The sequence below is a fragment of the Psittacula echo genome, assembly GCF_963264785.1.
Source record: "Psittacula echo genome assembly, chromosome: 9".
Taxonomy (NCBI): domain Eukaryota; kingdom Metazoa; phylum Chordata; class Aves; order Psittaciformes; family Psittacidae; genus Psittacula; species Psittacula echo.
The window spans coordinates 4,531,384-4,554,043 of record NC_137745.1 but is presented as its reverse complement, the minus strand read 5'-3'; the positions used below and the strand labels follow the sequence as shown (position 1 = coordinate 4,554,043).

Here is a 22,660-nt window from a genome sequence, read left to right as displayed (position 1 = left end):
CCAGTGAGCAAAGCTGCTGGAGCTCAGGCAGAGTTTCTTACCTTTGCCCCTCCCTTTGCCCTCCTTTCCCATTCCCAAGTTGCAATACAGTGCCTAAGAGGCAACTGAAATGGCAACTCGTTTGGACTGAGATTAAAGGATTTACGTTTTGGAAGTTGTAAGTAAAATAAGCAAATAAGTAAACAAAGTAAATCAGTTCATGAGGCCTGTGTTTACCTTTAGTACCTGTTCTTTTGTTGAATACCATTTTATTAAATCCTCAGCATTCTGAGTCTCCTCACAGACCAAAAAACTGAGAGCAGCTGCAGAACAGAGGGCAGCAGGACAGGGAGATGAGAGTAAAGACAGCCTTTGAAGGACTTGAAAAAAGTATTGCAAACAAATTAATTCTGCTCTTGTGTAACTGGGGTTTTAGTGTTCATATAGTACTGTGCCAGCCAGTACTCTGACCTACCTGCGGATGAGAGCAGCAGGCGATGGGAACCTGCCTAGTGACCTCTCGCACGGACACGAGCAGCTTGTTTCCTAACAGCCTGCAGGGTTCAGGTACCCAGCCCAGCAAGCCGGCACGGTTTCAGCACTGGTTTTTTACTACAGCAAACCTTACTGCCAAAGGCACAGCAGATGAAAGCCATGAAAGGAGAAATACAGCTCTGAACAGCCTCAGTGCAGCGCAGTGCCTGCCCCAGGCTGCGGTGGTGGTGGTTTGTCTTTGGCACTTGGTCATCCCTGCAAGCGGCTGCACCAGTGAAGGGCCGTTCCGGTGAGGGCTGTCAGCCCCTGCCGTACCCCTGCTCCCAGTCTGAGATGGTCGGGCTGGGAGGAGCTGATTTTTGACGGGGATTTGGTGGCGATGTCCATGGCCCCGGCGTGCAGGGCAGTGCATCAGCCACAGCTGAACGCGGGTGAAGCCACCCCGGTCCCTGGCGGGCAGCCCTGCGGGGCCGCGCTGATGCTCTGGAGCTGGCTCAGGCAGGCGGCACAAAGACAACCTCCGTGCTCCAGAACGCGTCTCTGTGGGTACCAGTCCCTGCGCGGCAGCTGCTCCGTGGCTGCTGGCAGCGGGTGGCCGGGACTTTGGGGGCTCTGGGGGCTCTGGGGGCACTGGGGGCTCTGGCGCTGACAGCCTCCGGTAGCGCCATTGCCCCGTTACCCCCCGCCCGCAGCCGGGGTCTGAGGGCGGGCCCTAGCACTGCGGCGGCGGGGCGGGTCCCGCGGGGGCTGCCGGGAAGGGGCGCGGTCACGTGCGCGTCGCTCGCGCTGCCGTCACTCCCGCGCGGTGCGGTGCAGCCATGAGCGCGCTGGTGCTGCGCGCCCTGCGCGCCGCGCTGCCGGGCCCCGCCGCGCTCGCGCTGCCCGGGCGCAATCTGCGCACCGCTGCGGCGCGGCACGCGTTCGCCAAGGAGCTGTTCATGGGCGCGCTGCGCAAGGTGAGCGGGGCCGGGAGGGCACAGAGCGCTGCGGAGGGCACGGGAGGCCTGGCCCCGGCCCCTCGGCGCGCTGCGGCCGCGCTCCTGCTGCCCGTTACCGGCTGTGGGGGAGTATCGACTCGCGGGATGGCTGAGGTGTGGAAAGACCCTTAAGGTTATGGAGGGCAGCCGTTCCCAGCGCTGCCAAGGCCGTCACTAACCCATGGCACTGAGGGCCTCCTCTCCACGGTGTGTGAACACTCACAGGGACGGTGACTGCAGCCCTGCCCTGGGCAGCCTGTTCCAATACCTGAGCACCCTTTGGGGAAGGAATTGTTCCTCAGCTCCATCTAAACCTCCCCTGGTGCAGCTTGAGGCCATTTCCTCTTGTCCCATCCCTTGTTCCTTGGGAGCAGAGCCCAGCCCCTCCTGGCTCCATCCTCCTGTCAGGCAGTTGTAGGCAGCGATCAGGTCCCCCCTGAGCCTTCTCTTCTCCACACTGAACCCCCCAGGTCCCTCAGCCCTTCCCCATCACATTTGTGCTCCAGGCCCTGCACCAGCTCCACTGCCCTTTTCTGGCCCCGCTCCAACACCTCAATGTCTCTCTTGTAGTGAGGTGCCCAGAACTGAACCCAGGATTTGAGGTGCAGCCTCACCAGTGCTCAGTGCAAGGGCACAGTCACTGCTCTGGCCTTGCTGCCGCACTCGTGCTGATACAGGCCAGGATGCTGGTGGCTTTTTGGCTGCGTGGAAACAAGCCAGTCATGTTCAGCTCCATCAGTCAGCATCCGCAGCTCCTTTTCCATGAGCAGTTTCCAGCCGCTCTTCCTGAAGCCTGGAGCACACAAGTGCGTGCAGCTAAACCACAGTCATCTGTCCTTGCAAGTCTAGCAAGTTCGCTACAGAAACACAAGTGTCTGTAATTGGCTCTGGGCTTTGAAAAACTGCATTGCACAAAATCTAGGTCAATTTATCCTCTCTTTACTTCGAGGAACAAGACTTTATGTAAGGTTGTGCTTACAATGCTTTGCAGGAAAGACTGGATTTCTTATTATGTCTCGAGATGCCACTGAACAAAGCAGTTACCAGTTTGAGATGAACGCTGTATTAGAACAATACTTGTTTATCCAGGGTTTGGAGTGTGCATTCATCAGAGATCGCAGGGCTAAGTAAATTGAAAGAAGGAATAACTCAAATGGGTTGAGCAGTAACATCTTCCAAAACAGTTAACAGCGTTAACAGTTGGCAGTCAGACTCCATCACACTAAACCCCTTTCATACACCTTTTTCTGCCCCCTCAGATCTCAATACAACAGTTTGCTGAAAAACTAGCATTTACTGGATCATGAACTTTGGAGCTGACACAGTTCTTCAGCTTATCCTGAACAGTTGTGTTTGGGCAGAGGTAGACTCTTCTATTTTAAAGGGGAAAGATGATAAAAATTAGAAGCAGAAACTCAGGTAGCGTTTCACCTGTGTGAGTTGCTTGCGTTTATTTATTCAAGCCTGTCCGGCCATACCACTTCTGTGTATGACCAAACTACCAGGTGCTGATAAAGAGCAGTGTGGTGAGCCCTAACCTTTGTACCGGTGACATTAACCAGGTGGAATGGGCTGTGCTTATGGGGTGAGCTTTGGAAACAGTGCAACAGTAACTTGTAAAAAACTTTGTAAAAATCCCTATTCCTCCCTGATGTTTCTGATTTCTGGTAGTACATTCTGATTTGGTTTTAATACGTAGTGGAGTTGAGTCCTGTGGAATTCATCAGATAAGGCTCTTTCTGAACATTTTCCACAATTCTTAATTTTCACGTTTTTTAGAGTCTGGCATTTGAAACGTCTGTGCTTGGTCTTTATTTCAATTGCATGAGTCATGCTTTTTAAAAAAAAAAAGAAAAAATAATTTGCTTCTCATTTTAGGAAGAAGTTTTCCCTTTTCCAGAAATCAGCAATGAAGAACTAAAGGAGATGAACCAGTTTGTAGGACCTGTAGAAAAATTCTTTCATGAAGAAGGTATAGTTATTGTTTTCTTATTCTTATTTAGTGATTAAAAATGAGTTAACTGTAACAGTTGAATAAAATTATTATGCTTAAAATATTTACGTTATTTTATGCATTTATTGCTAGTCACATCCTGCTGCTGGTTCTCTAGACGTGCTCATTTATGGCTTTTATATATGGAGTATTTGGGTGCTGATGAGAAGACATAAATCTTCAAAACATCAGAAAATGAACAGAGAAAACGAGGAAATAAAAGTATTCTGGGTTAGAGGTAGGATGTGAACTTGCATTTAGCTCTGTTGAATGACGCTATTTGCTGCTCCATATATTGTGAATTTGTTCTGAAACCTTTAAACTTTCCTATTGTATCAAACCTGTTTTTAGGAGAATTCAGCAGAGATGTTCATAAATGGTGACTCATTGAGAAGCTGTGAGAAATCACAAGCATGTATGGTTTTCCAGCATCAGAGTAATGATTCTATTTGCGAAAAGTTGTATTAGCCATACCCATTCTAGACAGGGTTGCAGGGTGTTTCTTCCTTTACTGCTGCAGTAGGTAAGTCTATTTATTCTACAACAACTCAGCAGTCTCTGAGGCAGTTAAACAGTATGGGCTCCATCTCCCCCTGACAAAGGTATTGGGTCTAGATTGCAGAACACTGCAGGGGATTGAAGAAGCCTGTGATTGTCACAGATCACAATTGGTGAGATCCGGGTGATTTTAACTATGAAATTGTAATGTTGCTCAGTGACTGTAAATGAAGATTTCATGCAGATGATGTTTTTAATTCTCTGCTCTGTTGGGGAACATCATTTATTGAGTAAAAAACGCTGATATTTAAGTGAGGAATAAAAATGTCATATTATAGAGTCTTAACTGAAGGTGGAAATTGCTCATCTTTATTTGAATTCCCAACTGCTTCTGAATTTTAGTAGCTAAATGCTACATTACTCAAGGTAACTTACAGGGGTGGTAAGAATATGTTAGGAGGGCAGCTTCACACAGTTAGAAACTTGATTTGATCGGCACTGGGTAAGGAAATTCAGCTCCTCAGAGCTGCTACAGAGCTTGACAAATTCTAGACACCATGGATAGGTCTGTGTGGGCATAGTGGAGAAAAAAGGTAAAAATGCACCTTTCTCTCCCCTGAGCAGCTGATGGCAGAACACAAACGTGTATCTGGCACTGTGTAGCTAAACACTAGCCTGAGAAACAAGAATTCTTTTTTAGTTTTTTAATCCTTTAATTCTTTAATGTAATTCTTTAATTCAGTTTTCTTCCTGAATATCTTCTCCTAGAAGAGCATCAGAATGTTCAGTTGCCTCCCACTGCTCTGTTCCATACAGGAGTTACAGCGTCCTTTGACTGGGGTGAATGTGAGGTTTCCTTAGGGAAACCCCATTGCTTCTTTATGGGTACTTTTTTGGACAGACAGCTTTTGTTCCTTTTACTGCAGCTTGCAGCCCTCCTGAGCTGCTTCATGTGATTCTGTTTTCACTGCCACAGGACAGAACAGCTCTTTTAATGCCCAAGAATTCAAATAACTCAAAAGAAAAAGCTTTTTGTGACTAACGCATTTATGTCCTTTTTTTTTCTTTCACAACCTAGACATAGGTCAGGTAGAAAATCCTGGAAATACTTTGCTATTCCAGTCATGGGATCAGCTAACACACATATGCACAACCTGTACATAGAGACATGTTTGAGAATATTAAATAATAAACTGATCTCTCCCACTTCCAAGTCCTGTATGTGTTGTGCCTTCACAGCTATAATCAGTATCCTTGGGACCTTGCAGTTGGTTCTGTGTTTTGACTTTGATGGTGTAATAAGGTGGGCTACTTAAGTGGAGCATTGCTTTCTAGAAACAGAATTGGGAATTCCCTCTCCAGTGCTTAAGACTTGGCCGTGTGACTGCCATCAAAAGGCTAAAAACGGCCAGTTTGGCCTTGTCAGAGACTTTTCCAGCCACCCAGGGAGGAGGGCACACAGGGCAGTTGGTAACTCAGGGTGAAGTTAGGAGGAGTGGTTCTTGTGAAGGTAGGGGTGAGCAGAATGTCTGTGGTGCAACCAGCCCTGTATCTTTTCTAAAGGCACTTCAGAAGACCAGAGGAAAATGAGAGCAGGGAGGGGTGTGATGTGCCAGCAGCTCCCTCTCAGCGCTGGGCTCTCAGGCTGCTAGTTGGGTTAGAGATCATAGTGCTGCTGGCTCAGAGCACGCAGTGACCTTGGCTCTGACTTGAGAACTCTGCAGCCTCAGAGGTTTTTTTTCCTGCAGAAAGAAACACAGTTTTAAATTATAAAACTTTCTGTATTTGTAGTGGACTCAAGGAAGATTGATCGAGATGCAAAAATCCCACCTGAAACTCTAAAAGGACTGAAGGACTTGGGTCTCTTTGGCATGCAGATTCCAGAGGAGTATGGTAAGTGATCACAAAAGAATAACCCAGTAGTCTGTATGAAGTATTGCATTTTTGGGTCTTGCAAGTTGTGTCTGTACTATTCCATGTGTAGACATTTGACTATAATCAGGAGCTGAGTCTTCCTCCCTAGTTACCAGGGATGTGAGCACCATGGATGTCGGGTGGCTGTGGAGGGAGCTCCATGTACTCCTGCCTTGGTTGCCAGAGTTAGATAACTACTCTTAGATGGTGTAAATTCCTCTTGGCATAGGATTTTCTTTTTTGTTATTTTTTGGATGCAGTAGAGTTACTTGGCATCCTATGGGACTTGCAGATCTTGCTGATGGTTCCTAAGATTGTACTGGGTTCAAACTCCAGTGGACCTGGTCATGGAACTGATCCATCAAAGCTATCACCTGTCTCATTGGCAGATAGATATGTGTTTGACCATATAGAAGTGTAAAAGTACAATGTCTGTTTATTAAAAGTATGGCTTTTGTATAAAATCTTTCTTACGCGATGCGGAACAGAAAGTTCATGTGTTAAAGGACATGGTAGTGCCAACTGAGACCAGTGACAATAGTTTTTCAGTGGATTAACAATTAAACTTGCAAAGGAGTTTTCAAGAAAATGTTGGTTTTATGCATGGAATAAAAATTGGGGTTGACCCTGATACATTACATGAAATTTCTGAAGAACTTAGATCATTGCATTGTCATTTTCTATTCTAAAAGAAGGAGACTTCAAAGGAAACAGCTCAGAGGAGGACAAAACTGCTTGACCAGCTGTAAAAGATAGTTTCAGTGGAGAAGGTACCTGATTTTTTAAGAGAATAGTGGGAAACAATACATTTTTTTTCAGTGATTACAGTACTACTACAGCAAGCTGGAGACATAGTTCAGTATTTGCATGGTGCTAAAGTAAAACCCTGTTTTTCATAGCATTTTTTACTAAACCTTTTCTGTTGTATTAGGCAACATAACTAGTGCTGCTGTGCTGCATTGATTTCAGTTCTTGAAGTAAAGTGTTTATATACGAAATCATTAAAGTATGTTGGAAAGCTGGCATGTACTGTAACATGATGTGATTGCTGTTGATTAATTAATTGTTAATTAATGCTTTTGAAATGCATTAGAAATGGTATTAGATGTTTTTCATGGTATTCATGAAATACAATGCGAGAGTAAGTTAGAAAAGAGGTTTTCAAGTTCTCTCCAGTTTTCTCTTAAGACTAGTGTCTTGGGAGGAGAAAGATCTGGACAGTGCACCTGAACCCATACAGGGAGAAAGAAGTGTTTAGGAGTTAAGAAGTACATTGAAAGAAGGCAGGATGTTAGTGTCCACTGAGTGAAGGTGTTGGAAGCGGAGAACACGGACAGAACTCAAAGCAGAGTGTTGGGAAGCATCATGACATTGGAAGTGTAACTTACTATTGATTAACAGAAATGAGTTTCCCACTCATTTTCCCACTCACTCGTTTTAAAGACTCTCAAAGGCACTGTATTTGACTTTGAAATCACACTTCAATAAAATGTTAGTGTTGTTTTGCTCTTGTATTGGTTTGAAGCTTGTGAAATAATACTCTTTCAGCTTCCAGTTTATAAACCCCAGAAGATGTAAAGCAGTCCCCTTGTACAAACAAGCTACTTCTTTCTGTACCATAACTAGCGTGCTTCTAACCAGGTTATTTCCCAGTTTCTGTAGTTTGAACCTGCTCTGCTGTATTTTTGTTGCTGGTGCTCACTGTATTTTAAAACTCTTCAGCCACACATACCCCGTGCTTCCTGCATTGCATGGGATTTTTTGTAATGGTTATTTTTTCATAGTGGCATATTTGCCAGAAGCATTAAAATGCAGAACATTAATAGGGAAAATGAAGCTCATGTAAATGATGGAATAAAGACTCTTTAACATGGGCACCGGTGGAATTAGTGTGCACATCATTAGTAGTCTCCAGGGTGACTCCTGAACCCAGCCCCAGTCAGGAAGGAGAAAAGAGGTAAGAGTGTATAGGTAGGAGGAGCTTTAATTCACATAAGCATGCTCAGAAGGGGAAGGGTGTAAGAGGCAGTGATATGAATTAATTGTTCTTGTATTTATTCACTGTGAATAAAACAGTGGGACTATAGAGACACCTGCTGAAGTGCGGTATTTATTGTCCTCACTTAAGACCACTGTCCCAAGTGGGGAATTATAACCTGGATAAAAGATAAAGTTGTTTATTGAGCAGTAACATATAAAATACTGTGAAATTACAGGGAGCAGGATTTGTAGTCCTGAGAACATAAAATTCTGGAACATCAGGCTCATGCAGATGCAGCTTTGATTTATCTTACTTCTGTTCTCTCGAAGCTTCATACAACTAGTCTGTGTGGGTGCAGCAGCAGATCACAAAATTCCTCCAAAAAGGATGTGCTGGTGTCAAGTTTGTTTCTTGATACACTCACATTTTCTGATGAAGGATGTTTTTGAAGGGATGTTCTTTATCCTGTATTTGTGGACACACTACATCCAGTCTGCACTAAGACGCTCTCCAGTTAACAGTTACATTTGTGATGTTTCTGCATTTGAAAAAGATGTTTTGGGGAAGGGGAAAGTTGAATTGCAAGGTATGTACTTAGAATAAAACATTGCAGGTGGCCTTGGTCTGTCAAACACCATGTACGCACGTCTGGGAGAAATCACTTCTTTAGATGGATCCATCGCGGTTACTCTGGCAGCTCATCAAGCCATTGGCCTTAAGGTAATGCTGTTCTCTTACATCCAGTAGTTCTACACAAGATGCATAGGAGAGGTGAGGTGAAGTTTGTTTTGGTGTGGAGTGGAGGTGCAGCAAATAAGAAGTACTCTGAAGCCTCGCTCAGGTGGAATGTTCTGGTTGTTGGTGCCCCAGCACCCTCTGCCAGTGGCTCAGTGCAAGGCTTTCATGCAGTGTAAGGACTGGGTGTGAAGTGCATGAGGAAATTGTTAGTCCAGGAAATGCTGAGATGATCGTTCTGTGAAAAAATGCCTTAAGTGATGCCAAGTTTGTTTTTTAATTGAGCCAAATGGATACAAATAGGTAGAATAAATATTGAAAGATAAAATACAGGGGGGCTAAAATTAGGGGGAGGTGGGAGAGCCATGCCGAGGACTCAGGAGGCTGCATTCTGGCTGAGTGAGGCTGCGGATTGGGGAGCTGACAGGAGAAAACTACTCCAAGACCACTGTACTATAGCAAGACTGCGGATTTTGAACTCCTGTAATACAGGCTTGGGTATTTAGCTTTAGTGGTGGATGGATGGTAGGAGCCTAAAGCTTGAAATAGCAGTAACTTCATTATAACAAGAAAAAATTATGTAGCTTTGTCATTTACTTTTGTATTTTGATTTCCTTTGTAAGAAACCTGCTGTACAAAAGTTAAACAGGTAATAGAAGAAAGTGCACTCTCACACAACCTTGTGGAATGCTGAGTAATGAAAGAATTTAGAACCTGAGTAAATCGTGTGTTGTGTTCTGTGATGAGCTTTGAAAATGCTGCTTCTGGGGTTATTAAAATAAAACTACATTGGTATTGATGAAGGTCTGACACATTGTGAGGGAAGGACTGTCGGTGCCTTTCCGAGCAACAGTTCCTGTCTTCACTTACAGCATAAGATCAGTGAAGCCCATCCTAGAGGGCAGTCCTAGCAGGAGACCATTTCCTATGGGCACTTGAAGAGCTGTGTGATGTAGCTGTGACACATCTGAATGTCTGATAAATAATTGTGTCCACCCTGTATTAAACTGTCTCTTGTTATGCCATAGAATCTGCAGATTAAGTTTCCTGAACTTAAGGAAGCTTTTCAGCTTTGTTTCTTTTTTTGCACAGGTTGATGCTGACGAGTTTTCTATTACTTCTTTCTGCAGGGAATCCTCATTGCTGGCACTGATGAACAAAAAGCAAAGTACCTGCCTAGACTGGCATCTGGGGAGCACATTGCAGCTTTTTGTCTCACTGAGCCTGGAAGGTACTGTCTTGGTAACCACAAAAGCTTCAGAAAGCACCAAACACCATTTATTGAGTATTTATTATTTATTACTTCCATCTTCATTACAGTGATTGGTTAATATATTAAATCTTTATTATTTGATGCTTGTGGCACTGACCTGTAAGTCAGGGGTTTTGTTTTGGTGGGGGTTTTGTGTTGTTGTTTTTTATAGGTACATTTCAGGTCATGTAATTCCTCCTTCCCCAACGTGCTGGTTATAGCAGTTTCCATTAAATGACTGACTATTGTTTCATTCCAGGAATTGATCCACTTAGTCTGGCATTACTGAATCTGAATTGAAAGGATACTTTGTGCTAGGTTAGAAATAACATGCTGTTATTTATAACTGTTCTGGGAAGCTTTACATTATTTTTCAGAATTATAAAAGCCAGTATTGAGGGAGCTGCCAAAAATAATGTGAAGACATTTTGGTTTTTCCTTAGTTTAGGAAAGACATGTTTGTAGCAGCACCTCCACTTCAAAGACAAAAGCTATCTGTATTACATTAATTCATTTACTGTTGCTGATGTTGCAAACTCTGTGCAGAAGAGGTACACTTTTAAAAGCACCCAGGCACATAGTTTAATACGCGGCTGTAAAGGGAACTGATCGAAGGACTGAGACCAGTTGGATGTTAGAGGCTGAATCTTGCTTGTCTGCACAGAATTATAGCTTGAAACTGTCTTTCCTGAATTCTTGTCTGCTAGAACAGCTTTCAGTGAGCTTTTGATGTACTTGCTATTTGCCATGTTGCTGTGATGTAGATTCCTGCCAGCCACCAGTGATGGGTTTTATTCAAGACTCCTAAGCTGGGCTTTTACCCTCTGAAAGCCACCTCACTTGCAGGTAGAATTGAAACTAGCAGTTACTTTAACAAAATGATCCATGGGAGGGAGCTGGAAGTAGCATGCAGGTGAGAAGCAAGGGCTGACCATGTTCTGGAGGTCTTCAAACACCTGTACCCCAGTGTTATTTAAAAAGATTGCTGGTCTTAGTAACTTGAGCTTCAGTCTCTTGGAGACCTTAGTTCTGGGGCACAGAAGCAGCCAATCTGTTGAAATACCAGCTGAGATCTGGCTCTTCCAAGAAGCTAACAACTGTCTTTGGCTGAAAGCCTGCAGTGAGCCGTGGTGGCATTTGAAGTTGTGAAAGAGGAAACTTCTTTCAAGGTGCAGGTCATGTGCTGCTTGGTACATTATGTACTGAGGTGGTGACTCCAGAGAGGGAGTGAGCTTTTAATCACGGCACGTAAAGTTCTTACTGCTTTGTTGTAATTCACCTGCTGATTTTGCTCCTGTAGAAGGTATTTGATGTGCCCGAGGTGCTCACTGACAGCCTGTCAGGTGTTTGGTTTTCAGTTCCGTGGAGCCGATTTTCACATGGATATAAAACCAGGGTGTGCATTTTTAAAGAACAACTTAGACATTTCATGCTTGTGCTTTAGGATGACAGCTTCATTGCACGCTCACATAGCTCAGGGTGTAGCTCAAAACAGCTGCTTGCTTGGTATCCTGAACATTCTGGTCAAGGTGCAAGAGCAATACCTCGTGTTAGTCAGCAGAAATATCCCCTTGGGTCACTGAAGTAGGCTTCTTTAGAGCTGTTGACGCTCCTGTTTCCTTGGTAACTAAAACCTAATATTTATACGCTGCTATTCAGTACAACTGCAAACATTATTTTTTACAGGATGGGGAGAGGGAAAAGATACAGTTTTGTTTTTTAAAAGCATGTTGTAACATTAATAACTTGTTTGGGTTTTAGTGGAAGTGATGCTGCGTCCATCCAAACAAGAGCAACCCTCAGTGAAGATGGGAAGCACTTCTTATTAAATGGCTCCAAGGTATCCAAGGAAGAAGTTCTTTACTATGAGGGTGCTGAGGCGCTGGCACAGGGTGCCCAGAGAAGCTGTGGCTGCCCCATCCCTGGCAGTGTTCAAGGCCAGGTTGGACACAGGGGCTTGGAGCAACCTGCTCTAGTGGAAGGTGTCCCTGCCCGTGGCAGAGGGTTGGAACTGGGTGAGCTTTAGGATCCTTTCCAACTCAAACCGTTCTATGGTTCTGTGCACTCACAGACAGGATCAGCACAGGGGTTTGTTGCAGGGCTATAGGAAGCAGCACTGCCATCAGTTGGTTTTGCTAAGTCAGCTTGGCAGCTGCAGCACAATTCCGAGGTTTTCAAGCTAGTGAAGAATGACGCTGTCAAAAGACAACCTCTGTTGGTTTTGGGCTACAGAGGCTGGAAAAGCCACACTTTGGGGAATAACCTTCACTAAACTCTTGGCAGGAAAGATGTGAAAAGCCTGTGTTCCTTATCTGTATCACCAGCTCACGGTGTCCAGCTTCAGGGAGGTCAGTTAAATAACTTGGGTAGGTAGTTAGCCCCCTCTGTGACACCATAGGCTAAAAGAAACCTAAACCCATGATTCCCCTCTTCATTCTTTATGCCAGATTTTGTAGGTATTTTTGAAAGAAGACTTGACACTGAATTGGAAGTGGGGCTGCTTGGAACATTTCTGCTGAAAGAAACAATGGCAAGAACAGTCTGGAGGAAACGCTCCATGGGATTTAACTTAATTCAGATCTGTGTCACTGCCTATGTGTATAATTGCTCTGAACCTGCCATTCTGTGGTCAGCCTTCCTTGGAAGTGTGTCCACAAGAGGCACAACCAGTAGCAGAGCACTCATTAGAATGTAAGGGAAGAGGCAGCAATTTTTCACTGCTCTGTTCTTTGCTGGTCTGTTAGGAAACACTTAACAACAGTGCACCAGAATGAGAACAGGTATATTTCTAGTGCATCTTCCCTCTCTCAAAACAGGTTTGGATATCGAACGGTGGCATTGCTGATATCTTCACTGTGTTTGCGAGGACAGAGGTTGTTGATAAAGATGGACAACTGAAAGACAAAATAACTGCTTTCATCGTAGAGCGGGAATTTGGTGGAGTCACCCATGGGAAACCTGAGGATAAGTTGGGCATTCGAGGATCCAACAGTAAGAATCGCTTAAAATTGTTCACAGAAACTAGTTTGATATTTGAATGTTCTCATGTGTTTGGATCCTCTGAATTCAGAGGTACATCAGCATCTATCCCATATAGCAGTGTAAGTTCCCTGTTCCTTTTCCCAGCTTTTCCTGTGAGTCCTTCCTAATGCAGGGTCTGAAGTTAGAAATGCAGATTGTGGTGGTGTGTTCTGCACATGGGAATGTTTCCCTGCCTGTGCAGTGAGAGAAATTACTTGGAATATTCAGTAGCTGAGTGGCTTTAATCTAGCAGTGAGTTTTCATGGGCTCGGCTTGAGCTCACTGGTGGTTATAGGTTTTCACTATCTAGCATTTGGACTTGACAGCTGTATCAGTCCTAGAAAATAGAGACAAAACTATTGTTCTCTGGTTACACAATGTACATGAAGTGTATTTTGAATGTTTTACATCAGTAATTCATGTCAACTACCATCTTCTCCCAAATTCTAACTTCTTTGCCCAAGCATATGTAATGTGTCATAAACAGTGCATTAGGAAAACTGTACTTCTTGTTACAAAACCAATAGATTATGTTCCTGAATGTCCTTTAAGTACTTCTATGTAGTAATTCGCAGCTTTAACTCTCTGTTTCAGCCTGTGAAGTGCATTTTGAAAACACAAAAGTGCCGATAGAGAATGTAATTGGAGAAGTCGGAGGGGGATTTAAGGTAAGCTTTAAAAGGCTGGAGGAAACCTTCCCCTGCTGCTGTGTACCCACATTAAACAGTATTCTGTTTTCTTCTTCATCTGCTGAACTCGAGCAGTCCTCTGGTTTGGTGTCTTGTCTAGTTGCAGATCAGTACGTTTTTATCTACGTTTTGCCTTAATGCAGTTTGAATCACCGAAAACTATTTCAGATATGAAATGGGATGTAGTAAGTCACCTTAAAGCCTGGTGTTGAAGCATTACTGCTGGGTGCCGAATGCTGTACTTACCAATAGAAGGGTGGGTGTCAGGGGTGTCCCAGGGTAGGAAGTGGCTTCTGGTGATGAATGAAATCCAGGAAATCACTGCTTAAGGAAACATGAAGCAGGACAGCAGTGACCCTCATAGCCTGAGGGCAAGTTCTGTGGCAGCAGCATTGCCTAAACCCCATTCATTTTCTTCACAGGTTGCCATGAATATCCTCAACAGTGGAAGGTTCAGCATGGGCAGTGCCTCTGCTGGAATGATCAAAAAGCTGATAGGTGGGTGCATTCCGCGTTCTGCCTGCTCAGTCCCTGCAGAAACTGCTCTGCCTGAGGTATAGAGAGCACTTAACTCTGAATAGTAACATGGGTCTTGATCATAACAACATGGCTACATTGTCAGTCATAACATGCTTTGGCTTCCTTAAAACACTAAAATACTGTTATTGTTTTATTAAAAGCCTGGTTTTACAGTGTTTTAACACCAAAGATTTTGCAGGTCATACACTGGAAAGTTGGTGCTGCTCTTTTAATTTTTCTGAGGTGTTCTCACCAAGACAATAGCCTCTATGCTGTTGCCTTTACAAGGTGCAATCTCCTGTAGAACTTCCAACTTGAGTAACTGGCTCAAAGCTCGTACACAGTTCTAAGTAATAAAATTGGTTTCTACCAGTAATTACCCCAAATAGTAACAGAAGTCCCTCTAAAGTCATCGATGAGCACTAAAACTCATAGGTAAGTAAGGTGCCTTCCCCTTACTCTTCAGCAGGAGCACAGGTTCACACCTCAGATGCTTGTTTCAAAGCCATTGGCACAGTGTCCCCAGGCCTGACCAGCACGGCTGTTCTGAGGGTGTTTTTCTCAAGGTAGCTGTGTCACTGTCAGTCACCAGCAGAGCTCTGTCACTGCAGCAGTGCTGAGATGCATTTCTCGTTTCCTTTTCTCAGAACTGACAGCAGAGTATGCCTGTACCAGGAAACAGTTCAATAAGAAACTGAGCGACTTTGGATTAATTCAGGTAATAAAGAAGCTCTGCGCTTTGTATTGACTGAGTGCAAGGATGTAGGTTGTGGGGGGGTTCCTTTGGCTGTACTGGGTTAGAGAAATTGCCAAAGGTATTCAATGGAACATGAAGTGCAGACCTCTGGGCACTGATCTTTTAAATGTCTGGAATGATAAATGTAATGAATAAAGGTAATGTTTTTAGACTTTCCATTACTGTTTTGCAGCAGTACTTTTTATTAGTATTTGGTAATGTCTTAAACATGCAAATACTTCAGTTGTGCTCTTAAAGTTTCAGGCTTGACTGTGGCCTTTGCACCTGAATTACTGTATGATTCCTGTATGATTCGTTGCTATTTGACAGGAGAAGTTTTGTATTATGGCTGTGAAAGCGTATATAATGGAGAGTATGGCTTACCTCACTGCAGGAATGATGGACAGGCCAGGCTTTACAGACTGCTCCATGGAGGCAGCCATGGTCAAGGTAATTCATCTGATTGAAAAGACTTGCTATGGCTGTAGGTTAACACAGGCAAACACCTCTCCTGTTGTTCAGTTTATGTTCCAGGTTGCTGTGATGTTCAGGTATTGCATTTAGACATGAGACACAAAAACCTCAGCGAGGTGAAACAACAGACATCAGTGTTTCCTCTACATCCCACGTACTGTCAATCCCGCATCTCAGTTGTGGCTGCCCCATCCCTGGCAGTGTTCAAGGCCAGGTTGGATGGGGCTTGGAGCAAGCTGCTCTAGTGGAAGCTGTCCCTGCCCATGGCAGGGGTTTGGAACTGGATGAGCTTTAAGGTCCCTTCCAACACAAACCAGTCTGGGATTGTATTCTCTGGGTACTGAGTAGCATGGTGATGAGACTCCTGTTCCACCACAGGTGTTCAGTTCTGAAGGTGCCTGGACTTGTGTAAGTGAAGCATTGCAAATCCTTGGAGGCCTTGGCTATATGAAAGATTACCCCTATGAGCGGTACCTCAGAGATACCAGGATACTCCTCATTTTTGAGGCAAGTAGCAATAGACTGGTTTTACTGACAATAATATACAGGGTTGTTACCTGGCAGATGTTCTGACCACTAAAATCAGAACCCAGTGTGAGGAGAGCTTTCTAACCTGGGGTGCTTTTTGCCTGTGACCAGCCTTCTGTGTTCTGGTCGTTGTTCTTCAGCCATCAATATTAAAACAATCACTCATACAATCCCTTCACTCAGACATCAACCCCTAGGGTATAAGCTCAATTTCTTGGTCTGCATTTGCTTTCAAACAGGCATATTGTGCAGTTCCACAACTATTTAAGTGTTCCTTTACTAGGGCAATGCAGCATTTGCTTTTTAGTCCAAACGCATTTAGTCTGGTTTCTTTTTCATTGTGATGCACACACATGTTTAATAATGAGACTTCTTCACAGTGAAATAGAATCAGAGTTTGTAATTGAGATAAAGCAAAGTAGCAAAGAGCTGTGGACAGACGAAGGGTGATGTTTTAATATTAGGACAACAGAAGAGGAAGACTGATAAAAACAGACCTGCCTGGGAAACACTCACTGATATTGGGAACTTTATCATTAACTGAAGAACTGTTCTTCCAAATGCTACATAATTTTGTGTATATGATACAACAACTGTAATGTTCAGTCCAGAGGCATTTTAGAGCATCTCAGGGAAAAGCACAGTTCAAGTTACTGAGACATCGTGAGCAGGATTAGGGGGCAGAAAGCAAACAGAGTAGAAGCAGAGCTGATGTAGATCTGTTAAAACCACTTTGCATGTGAGACTGATGCCATGTTGTGCTGTTTCTTACAGGGAACAAACGAAATCCTGCGCATGTACATTGCTTTGACGGGGATGCAATATGCGGGCAAAATCCTGACTGACAGAATTAAGTAGGTTCTCATGTATTGCTAATAGTTCTAATAAATGATCAGAATCTTTTAACTGTTCAGTTATAGCCAAGAGAGGAGACTGTAGGAAAGCCCCTGCAGTGTGTTCCAGTGTATTATCTGCCTGAAAAGGTACTTCAGTGTTATAGGCTGGGGGGGGTTGGTTTTGGATGTTTTATAGATTATGGGGTCTTGTCCCAGTTGTACTTTATTTTGTAAATCCAGCTTGTGTAAAATCCTCTCTTATGAGACCAGTCATTAAAATTGTGTAACTTCATGTTTATGGCTCAGCCAGCTGGGTTGTACACCCCGAGTCCATGCACTGGCTCTGGAGTTTGTTGTAGTTGCGAGAGGAGCCGAGTGTTACCCTTGCTGTGCACTTCTGAGGCTGTGTAACTGCTCCTAGTGAAATGGAGCAGATCTGATGATTCTGAGGCAATGTGCAGGTGCTTGGGTAAAGCACTGAGTGTTGGTTTCTGACCCTCCACAAACTACTGGCCTTTAACAGTTGTTCTGTACCTGGGCCCGCAGGGAGATCAGGAAGGGCAACGTGGGAGTGGCGCTGGGCGAGTTCCTGAACAAATTACGGGACACGCTGGGCAGAAAAGTGGATTTGGGGCTCGTGGGGGACCGTGGAGTGGTGCATCCCAGCCTGCAGGTGAGGGGGGCACAGCTCCTGGAGCACATCGGGAAGCGCAGCGATTCCCTGTGCACTGCTGTCACATCCCAGTGTCCTGTTTGTGCCGAACACAGGGGAGAGGCACAAACTGAAGCTGATGTTTATACCGGTTCAAAGGGATAAGGACTGAGATACTGTGGGTACACACCAAGGTAAAATGAAGACTGCTCTAAGTCTGTATTTATAGCAATTCCAGGTTTATATCCAATTTAATAATCCATTTGAGCCGTCACATACAAAAGGCTTTGCGGTGGTCTGTTGCTGCCCTTCATAATCAGCTCAGTTACAAAACACAGGATTTTTTCCTGTTTAATAGTACCAGTTTCACATAAGAATTGCTGTGAACCATTTCTGTACATGCTGGAGCACTCATTGCATCATTTTTATGAGGAATGTTCTGTTAACACAGAGAAAGAGATAAGGTTTGTTTTTCCTAGCATGTCAGTGATCTGAAAAGCTGTAACACAGTGGTTGTTCCTGTGCTGTATCTCTGCTCCCCACCTTCCCCACACAGCCATTTCAGGCACACAGGTACAAGGATTTGTTAGGACTTGCTTGTACTGTGCCCTTCCCATGAGGAACCTGAACAACATGGAATCTCCTTCAGGTCCATACCCCATGAGCTGCAGTGGGACATGGGGGATTGCTTGAACTGCAGCAGTTCTGTCCCAGCTGCACACTAGAGTGGAATGTCCTCTACATAGCTCCAGACCCACTTGCAGTATTGCAAGGATCAGCATAGAGGATTGAGTTGGAAAGGAATTTAAAGGCTCATCTAGTTCTAACCTGTGCCAGTGCCTCAGCACCCTCACAGGGAAGAGCTTCTGCCTAAGAGCTCATCTCAGTCTCCCCTCGGGCAGGTTAAAGCCATTCCCCTTGTCCTGTCCCTACAGGCCCTTGTCCAAAGCCTCTCTCCAGGTTTCTTATAGCCCTTTTAGGCGCTGGAGCTGCTCTAAGGTCTCCCTGGAGTCTTCTCCAGGCTGAACAAGCCCAGCTAAATATGACACTGGACATTTTCTTCCAACATAGTACCAGGATTTGACCCTGTTGGTGAATTCACACAGTACTGCCACATAAACTTGATTTTCAGGGTTCTCATAACCTGCAGGACATAGAGTAAGAGTTAGGTTTGCTGTGCATGAATGTTGGTTGGGCCTCAGGACACCAGGGTTGCATCTGACCAGTGAGGTTTTTTCCCCCTTGGAAAAGAACATTTTATAATCCCTTTCCTTGTAGGGAGATCATTGGGGCAGCCCCAGAGCAGCTCCTGCTCCTCAGGGGTTCCTTAGGGAACGCCTGTCGTGGCTGGACATCCAGTGTAAGGGGGTCAGGGTGTGCTTGGTTTGCCCTGAAACCTACTCAAATTGTTGTGTTTTCTGTTTTATTTTATAGGAAAGTGGCAAGAAACTCGAAGAAAACATTTACTATTTTGGCACGACCGTGAAAGGCCTGCTCAGTAGGTTTGGCAAGGTAACCATTCTGTTATCTTTGTTACTGAATAGCTTTTCCTCAACCAAATAAGCCTCACTAGAATCTTGAGTGGACTGTGTATGGCAAGAACCAGGACTTCCTTTACATAACATGTGATGAACAACCTCTGTTTAAAACAAAAACCAAACCCTACCAATCTCGGTGCATTAGTTGTTTTCTCCACCTGTAAGCACAAACCCACTGAGCCTGCCCAGGGGCTGTGGCAGTCACTGGGACTCACTGCCCCTTCCCAAAGGAAGAGCTATTCCAGCAGGTTTTGAACTGGTCAGCTGTGATGTACAGCAAACACACCTGTAGTAACACTGTGCAGAGGGTGTAGTTACAGCAGCACTGAACTTGGAATACCTTGGATTTTCAATTCTGTGACACTGATGTGTGCTGAGAATGCTTCTCAGACCAGGCCCCACCACCTTCCACTTCACTTCATGCATTTTTTGAACAGGTTTATATATTTAGTACTTAAATTTCAGTGATTTGGGCATTTACCAAGTGGCTTCAAGTCACAGTGGTTTCAAGTCACAGCAGTTTCAGGGCTGGCTGCAGCCAAAGGGCTGTTACAAGGCAGAGCACAGGTAATCCAAAGCTTTCTGCCTTAGGGGAGAACCTGTCTGTGCTGAATAAGTGTGACCCTAAATACAAAGTGTGAGAGAAGTGTTTGATTAAGGTTTTAAATTGACAACCAACTACTAATCACTTCTGTAGACAATCGTGGAAGAGCAGCTGGTCCTGAAGAGAGTGGCAGATATAGTTATTAATCTATATGCAATGACAGCAGCTATTTCCAGAGCCAGCCGGTCCATCAGCATCGGTCTGAGAAACCATGACCATGAGGTGGGTACCCTCCAGGATCAGTTACACCCATTCTGTGTCGGGCTTCACAACCAGGGTCTGTTCCCATTCTGCCTCCCAACATGTTTTGTATCAAGAGCGCTGGGCCTCACGTGCAGGAGCGTGATGCTCCCCTATGAGAGCTCCAACCCAGCCAGGCCTGCATCCTGATGTCTGCAGTGCTGCAAAGCCTCAGTGACACGTGGCTTTCATCACGCTTCAGCATGCTGTCTACATTTATACCACAGCAGACTCTCTGTAAGACAGTGCACCAGAGTGCTTCTGACCTGGCTGGTGCAGAGGTGCAGTAACCACAGCAGTTGCCTCTCAGTGTTGCACACACTATCTGGGTGTTGAAAGTAGCTGAACACACGCACACGTGTTCATGAACGAAGTGCAAGTCTGCGTGGTCTCTTAAACCTGTTGCTACCATGCAGTTCTTTCCATACAGTCAGTCATCAACAATAACATGTAACAATAACAGTATTTTGTCAGTAAATTAATTGACAGTAAAGTGAGAGTTTGACACAAGTGATTGTATTTGAAGTTTTATGGTAACAGCAATGGTATAGTTCAGTGTTAGACAAACCCAAACCGATTCACCTTTGTCTTCACTGGTGGGTGTGGGCCCCTCCTGCACTTGTTACCAGAGCTCTCTGCTGGTCCCTGTGGAGCAAAGGGGCCATCGCAGCTCTGGCCCTCAGCAGCTGTGGGGAGAAAGCAAAGCCCTTTTTGAGCACCCATGGCTGGCTCACAGGGCAGCGCTGCCGGGAGGCAGAACCACAGCCTCCCAGTGCAGATGTGCAGAAGTTCGGGTGTCTCTGGGTGTACCACATGGCTGTGTTCCTGCAAGTCAGTCACCGGGTTTCACCTGAGTGCTGCTGTTTTCACAGGTGCTTCTCACCAACATCTTCTGCACAGAAGCGTATTTCAAGAATAATTATGCCATGGCTCAATTAGAAAAATGTAAGTTCTGTAAAATCCAATCATTTTTATACTCTTATAAAAATGCAGTAATTTCATACTCTTACAGCCTTCACAGACTCTAATTAAAAGTAGGGGTGTGTGTGTTTGATGTGACCAACAGAGGAGTTCTGCTCTGCTTTTAATTCAGATGAACAGAACTGGTACCAGATGAAAATAAAGAGTGTTCATTTAATACATAAAACAAACTGCAGTGATTTTTTCCAGCTGTGGAGAGAAATACAAAAATCTGTGAGTGGCCAATGCTCTTGTAAAGGAAATACCAATGAGGTATTGGACTGATCTGGTGATGTACTGACCACGACTGATCAGATTTGCTCTGTGAGACTCAGTCCGCAGTAACCAGTTGTCTCTGGAAACTAATTCATTTCCTGGCACTGGGGGCAGCTGCTGCATTTGTATTCTAAAAGCTTTTTGGAAAGAAACTTAGAAAAGCTCTTTATGGCACCTGAGACAGCTTTTCCTTCTGGTTCTCCTCAGATGCAGATGAAAATCTGGATGACTACATCAAGAAAGCTGCAAAGCACATCCTGGAGAAGAGAGCCTACACGTGCTCCCACCCGTTGGACAGGACCTTCTGACCCCGTCCTAACAGCAGATGCTGCTGAGGGTGTATCTGGGAGTCATTTTCTGCAGTTCAAGCATCTGACACCTTAGAAATAGCTATTTAATGAGTTTACCAAATGGAACTGTGTCTAACAGTGTAAAATACAACTTCTAACACAACTTTATATAAACAGGATAAATAAAGCAATTTTATTTAAATCTGCGTTACCTTGTTAGGTGTCTATGTGGCTGTTTCCTTGGACCTAAGTGAAGAGAGCTGAGGTTCAGAGGGTGAGATGTGTTTTCCCAGGGAAGAGATTGGTATTTTAAGCTTGTATCAACGACCTACTCACCTTTAGAGAGCCCTGGAGGGGCCATGCTTGTCCTGCCAAGCACGCTGCAGGCACCAACACCAGTCCCAGTGCTCAGAAGAGTCCAGGGAGGTGGAATGTCCCTGGGGATGGGGCTGTGCTGTCCCACTGAGCTCCCACTTAATGGGGCTTCCTTGTATTTAATCAGCACCCTCCATGCTCTGGCTTTGGCCTTCAGCCTGCACTGCCCCCTTTGCTTTGGTTTTTAAAATCAACAATTGGGGGTTATTTATATTAAAGTATAAATGAAATTCTTATATTAAATCTTTGTTTAAAAAAGCCTCACACAAAACAAGAGATTTTTCATGAGCATTGTTCAGACTTGATGCCAGGTTACACTTCTTTTTCCCTCCACCCTTTCACTAACCCCCTGACAGCCTCCTCAGCCTCCTCTGAAGTATCCAGCAAGGTCAGTTGTGTCTGGTAACACATTCCAACAGTGGGAATTATCTGCTGGCCAGAAAGAAAGGGACTCTCAGGTGAAGTTTTCTCTATCTAAAATTCCTAATGAAGAGAGTTGCAATTTTTCAGTTAAAGCTGTAACCTCACTGATGAGCTCACCACTGGGATCAGTCACTGTGACTGTGTCACTTCAGTCTTGTTGGTGCTCAGCTCTCAGGGAAGCACCATTTGAACCAGGACTCCAGGTCACCCAGTGCTGCAGCAGTTAAAGGCTGCTGTGGGCTTTGGCCACATTTGCTGGCAGCATGGTGGCCCTGACCCAGCTGATCCAGGCAGGGAGTTTTGTTGCCAACATCCTGCTTGCTTCCAGCTGCAGCCCTGCGTTGCCTTTGGAAGACAGAGGCCAGCTGTGAAATGGCAAAACTCAGGCACAGCCCATGAAACACCAGGGTCACCACAGGAGCTCATGAATCATTGTTTCACACGTTGACACCCAAAAGGCATGGGTCTGACCCTGTTCAGTGTGATCTATGTCTTGTGGGGGATGCTGAAAGATCACATTGCTGCAAGAACTGAGCAGTTAAAGAGAAGTGGTACCTTGGATGAGTTGGTGGCATGACAGCAAAATAGAGGCCAGAAATTATCTCCCACAGTAAAGAACAGAACACCAATTAAACCACTTCACATTGTTCTGTTCCCGTTAATGTTACATTTGCT

The 22,660-nt window shown here is 44.7% G+C and overlaps 1 protein-coding gene across 4 annotated transcripts; it reads left to right on the top strand.

The window, feature by feature from the left end:
• Positions 1-1,282: 1,282 nt before the first annotated feature.
• On the top strand, positions 1,283-21,359 carry ACAD9 (acyl-CoA dehydrogenase family member 9). 4 transcript variants are annotated; one of them, XM_080625513.1, is made up of 18 exons: positions 1,283-1,430; positions 3,330-3,423; positions 5,734-5,835; positions 8,451-8,557; positions 9,703-9,803; positions 11,586-11,664; positions 12,641-12,815; positions 13,440-13,513; positions 13,957-14,032; positions 14,701-14,771; positions 15,120-15,239; positions 15,642-15,770; positions 16,566-16,645; positions 17,174-17,300; positions 18,714-18,791; positions 19,515-19,643; positions 20,534-20,606; positions 21,105-21,359. In XM_080625513.1, exons 1-18 carry the CDS (start codon positions 1,293-1,295, stop codon positions 21,203-21,205), a joined length of 1,854 nt encoding a protein of 617 aa, XP_080481639.1. In that variant the 5' UTR covers positions 1,283-1,292; the 3' UTR covers positions 21,206-21,359. The 4 variants fall into 4 exon arrangements, with proteins under 4 accessions (XP_080481639.1, XP_080481642.1, XP_080481641.1 ...); XM_080625514.1 differs by lacking the exon at positions 1,283-1,430 and adding an exon at positions 3,538-3,682 and having other exon boundaries at positions 3,363-3,423; XM_080625516.1 differs by lacking the exon at positions 15,642-15,770.
• Positions 21,360-22,660: the final 1,301 nt, after the last annotated feature.